The sequence below is a fragment of the Sinocyclocheilus rhinocerous genome, unplaced genomic scaffold, assembly GCF_001515625.1.
Source record: "Sinocyclocheilus rhinocerous isolate Xijiao unplaced genomic scaffold, SAMN03320098_v1.1 scaffold1635, whole genome shotgun sequence".
NCBI classification, from domain to species: domain Eukaryota; kingdom Metazoa; phylum Chordata; class Actinopteri; order Cypriniformes; family Cyprinidae; genus Sinocyclocheilus; species Sinocyclocheilus rhinocerous.
In genome coordinates this window covers 593913-598899 of record NW_015627629.1, presented here as the reverse complement: position 1 = coordinate 598899, position 4987 = coordinate 593913, and the positions used below count along the sequence as shown (strand labels likewise).

The following is a 4987-nucleotide window of genomic DNA, read 5'->3' as shown; positions in this document are numbered from 1 at the left end:
AGGGCCGGTGTCCTGAAGCGTTTAGTTCCAACCCTAATTAAACACACTTGAACCAGCTAATCAAGCTCTTACTAGGCATAGAAACTTCCAGTCAGGTGTGTTAAGGCAAGTTGGAGCTAAACTCTGCAGGACACCGGCCCTCCAGGACCGAGTTTGGACAGCCCTGTTCTAGAGCAATGAATCGTCCAAATGAACAGAACACACTTACCTCCATTGCCTTCGTTCTCTCCGATTCTTTGTTCATCGCTGACTGCAAACTTCCCTCGACTGATCGAATTTTTTCATCCTTCTCCTGAATCCTGATCAAATCAGAAAGTTGAAATACTTCAGCACTCAAGAAATAGTTTCTGCCTTTATAAACTCACATTGCATTACTTTCACTATGTATTAAAGTGTCGTGTCACTTGGCAGAGAGTGCACACACTTTCTCTCACACACACACACACACCCACAAAGAAAGAGTGAATCCACATAGTCACATGTACGATGTAAAGTACAGATAACTGTAGTTAAATGAAAGTTTAGGCGCTAGGTTTAAATGCTCTTTCTTGTTTGTTTGTTTTTTTTTCAGTCAAAATGATGGGGGGAAAATGTACTTATCCGTTAGTGTTTTTAAAGGGGTCCTATTCACTTGGTCAGTAAATGATTAAATATTATGTGTAACGCAACCTCTGCTCCTACCTGTCAAACAATCCCACCTTACAAATAAGACAAGATCAAGGTTTTTTATACAGTGCTGTCATATTTCATAGAACAACACAATCCATACTGCTGTCTGATATTCATTTTAATTTACTGACTTTTTAATTTGTATGTGGTGTATTTTTCAGCTGTGCTGAATGCAGAATGTTTGCTTAAAGGGGTCATATGATGCTATTTTAAAGATCATTATTTTGTGTATTTGGTGTAACAGAATGTTGACATGCTTTAATGTTCAAAAAACACATTATTTTTCAAATACTGTACATTATTGTAGGTCCTCTATGCCCCGTCTCTCTCAAACACGTTGTTTTCAACAAAGACCCCTCCTTTGACAAGCGCAGTCTGGCCAGCTGACCCAGTGCATTGTGATTGGCCAAACACCACAAGGTTGGAACGAGCCGTTTTAGGTAGGCGTGGTTGACTCTTAACTTTTATAAAGAATATCTCTTTGGATTTGAGACTTTAGTCTTTGCACCTTTACAGATCTTCTTTATGCACCAAGAGCTTGTAACACTACAAAGAGAAAGGAAAACTTGAAATCGCATCATATGACCCCTTTAAGGAGTTTAGTATGTCATTAGTTATTTTTCTGTATGTTCTTGTTGAAACACACAGGGAGGCATTAAACTCTCGGGCTGAAAATGGGCCCCACTCTGGCCCTGGTTGTGACTATGTAACTTACTTTTGCTGTAGCTCTTCTAGCGTCTTTTCTGACATTGTCTGGAAAAATGTGTTGGAAAGAAACAGGACGAATGTGAGCGGGCAGCTTTGGCAGGCATTAATCACAATATCTCTCTCTCTCCTCCACAAACAATGCCCGTGTGTGGTAATGGTACTCGCTACCTGCTCTGTAGTATGTTTCTGTACTGCCTCCAGTTGCTGTTTCAGATCTTCATACTCATTTTTGATTGCCTGTTAAAAAAAAAAAAAAGATTATTTAACTGCTGTTGTAAGAGCATTCATGGTGCTTTAGCTAGTTTATAAATATTATATATATTTATATATACACACAAACATGTATATAAATTAGGAATTAACATAAATATTAAAAACTTCATAAAGACTTCCTTGTTCACCTTCAGTTCGTCTTCTTTATTGGCCACCTGAATGAGGCTGGACTCCAGCAAATTCTCCACCATTCTAACCTTCTCATCACGTTGCTGGAGGCTAAGAACACAATACAACACCCATTAATTACTGATCATTAATAAACAATACACGTCACTGCATTTATAATGAAAAATTCCTGGTTGGAGGAACTTAAATTTTAGTCATTTCAGACTAAAATTAGGGCTGTGATTGTTCATTAATAAAAAACAGTTCAATTCATTACAAACTTGCCAAATGTTACTAAGAAATGCAAAATTATAGCTCTAAATTATACTTTGTTTAATTAGGAATCTCGTTAATTTCACAAGCGTGTCTAAACTAAAATCCAATCTAAACTAAAATGCTAACTTTCATACTATATTGTCTATTAGTTTAGATACACTTCTAATAACACACCCAAACTTGTATATATTATAATCTATTACATTTTTTAAAACATAATGTTTCAAATTTGTTTATTTATTTGAGATCAAAATGTATTGTTTCTGTTTTAAATACATGTTTATGACGCTGTAAATCTGAAAAAAAATTTAACTATTGTTTAAGTTTAGCTAACTTATGCTAATATTTTAATATTATTGATACAGATTTTTAATATTGGCCATAAAATATAATTGCCAATTTATAAAACTATTGTCTAATTTTAATTTACTATTTTGGGGTTTCATTTGTTATTTGTTTCGCAAGAATTCTTCTTGTAAATATTATTGTTAATAATTTATAATACTGGTCATACCTTGAAAATAGTAGGAAAAATGTTTAATTTAACTTACATATTTTAGAATTTTTTTTATATGTAGACATATTGACATTAACATTTGATTTTTAATATCTAACATGAAAATAACTGGGTTATCGTATTGGCCTGACTTTTAATATCAGTGTAGCACTAGTGCGATCGGTATTTTGCTTATAATTCTAACCAATTTCAATGCACTCACCTTTGCTTAAGTTGCTCCATAGATACAGCCTGGAGAAAGAGAAGACACGACAGTGGTGTGCGTTAGTGTGAACGTGCATTAATGGATTAGTGGAAAGAAAAGCAACTGTCTAACCTGAAGTCTAACCTGCTCAGAAATCTGTGCCTGCAGATTCTGGAGGTCAGTCTTCACTGTCAGGTTCTCATTGTGTATGGCCTGCAGAGGGCAGAGAGAGCCGTGTGATCATTACACAGCGGAAATCACACTTCAGTTTAACTGGTGTAAGCTGGAACGAGGGTGGTGACACTTGCCTGCATTTTTGTCTCCCTGCCGGCGCTGCTGCTCCTCTCAGCATTAAGACAATCTTCTAGACTCTTCCTCTGTAGCTCTTTTTCAGCCAGCCTAATGAGAGACACATGCAAGATAACGTATAATGAGGTTTAAGACAGCTGACTGCCTTAGGCTGTGTCCCAACCATGTGAGGCATGATAAAGCACCAAGAAATAAATCCGTTCCATGTCAGGACTTTTGGCTGAAAGTAGAAGGTCTTATTGGTCCAAATCTCATTCTACATATCTGTATATTAAACAACACATACTGTACAGTCTAATAAGCTGTTATTTTATTGCTTCACGTAGCATTTTACTTGACGCTGACACTTGTGGCTCAGTGGTAGAGCATTGCGTTAGCAGCACAAAAGGTTGTGGGATCAATTCCCAGGGAACACACATACTGGTAAAAAATGTATAGCCTGAATGCACTTGTAAGTCGCTTTGGATAAAAGCGTCTGCTAAATGCATAAATTTATTTATTTAATTTTATTTATTTATCAAAATCTGATAATTAGTGGGCCGTTCAATGCCTAATTATTTGAATACATTTAAATATAAATTTTTTGATGAAATTTTTAACAAGCAAAAAAAAAATACTTCAAATTATGAGTAGCTTGGCAAGCCAAGCTAGTTTCAAAGTAGTTTTCACAAGTAAAAGGCAATTAACATGGCATCTGATCAACAACATTAAACTAACAAGTCACATTTCTAAACTGGTGCAGCATGCTAGTCAGCTACGCATTATATTACACACATTGCTACACATTCTGCTGTCAGACCTGCTGAAATCATTTGACTTTGCAAGCGTGAACACAGCATTACACAACAGCTGGCTGATGAGATCACAGACACAGAACAACAATACCCGGACTCCGTTATAATCATTCTTGGTGACTTTAGTAAAGAAAATCTCTCCAGCAAACTGCCAAAATACAGACAGTACGTTACATGTCCTACCAGAGACTGTAATATACTGGACCACTGTTACACCACAATAAAGGATGCATATCACTCTGTCACACGGACAGCTTTGGGGCTCTCTGATCACTGTTTGGTTAATCTCATACCGACCTACAGGCAGAAGCTGAAATCAGCTAAACCTGTAATAAGGACAGTAAAAAGATGGACTAATGAAGCAGAGTGGGATTTACAAGCCTGCTTCGACTGCACTGACTGGAGTGTTTTTGAAGCTGCAGCCACTGATCTGGATGAGCTCACTGACACCGTGACATCCTACATCAGTTTCTGTGAGGTTATGTGCATTCCTCCCAGTAATTTAACACATACAACACATTAACATTTAACATACAACAATGACAAACCATAGTTCCCAGAAAAAAATCAGACAGCTTCGCCAGGCCAAAGAGGACCCTACAGGGGTGGGGACAGAACCTTGTACAATCAGGCCAGAAACACACTGACAAAGGAGAACAGGGTGGCTAAGAGGAGCTACTCTAAGCAGCTGGAAAACCAGTTTTCAGCAAACAACCCTGCTTCAGTGTGGAAACGCCTGAAAGACATCACAAACTACAAGATGCCATCCCCCAGCTCTGAGGCGTATCAACAACTTGCTGAAGACCTGAATGAGTTTTACTGCAGATTTGAAACTCTTGGTCTCACACCCCACACCGTGACCAGGGTTGCCAGGTTTTCACAACAAAACCCGCCTAATTGCTACTCAAAACTCGCCCAAAACTACAAAACGCGGCAAGTGTTAAAGTAGCCCAATTCCGCGGGAAAACCGCAGACTTGGCAACACTGAGCGTGACTGATACTCGAGCCAACTCTGCTCTAACTGTCGACTAGCAGTGGGAGTCAGATTGCCCCCTAGTGGATGGCTAAAGATTTGTTAACTCATATTCATAAATTCTCAAGAGAACGTCTCTGAATTAACTGATGCTCGCGCCCCCCTTGACAGGTGCT

The 4987-nt window shown here is 38.1% G+C and overlaps 1 protein-coding gene across 6 annotated transcripts in view; it reads right to left on the bottom strand.

The window, feature by feature from the left end:
* LOC107732115 (kinectin-like) overlaps positions 1-4987 on the bottom strand; it is a 43830-nt gene that overhangs the window by 16305 nt on the left and 22538 nt on the right. For 4 of the 6 annotated variants that reach the window (XM_016543374.1, XM_016543388.1, XM_016543402.1 and 1 more), the window contains exons 14-20: positions 3044-3134; positions 2868-2948; positions 2754-2782; positions 1779-1869; positions 1546-1614; positions 1385-1422; positions 209-299 (exon numbers count right to left, since the gene is read on the bottom strand). In XM_016543374.1, coding sequence (XP_016398860.1) covers positions 209-299; positions 1385-1422; positions 1546-1614; positions 1779-1869; positions 2754-2782; positions 2868-2948; positions 3044-3134 — 490 coding nt within the window. The remainder of the gene's footprint in view (positions 1-208; positions 300-1384; positions 1423-1545; positions 1615-1778; positions 1870-2753; positions 2783-2867; positions 2949-3043; positions 3135-4987) is intronic. The other 2 variants (XM_016543380.1, XM_016543409.1) reach the window with 1 other exon arrangement.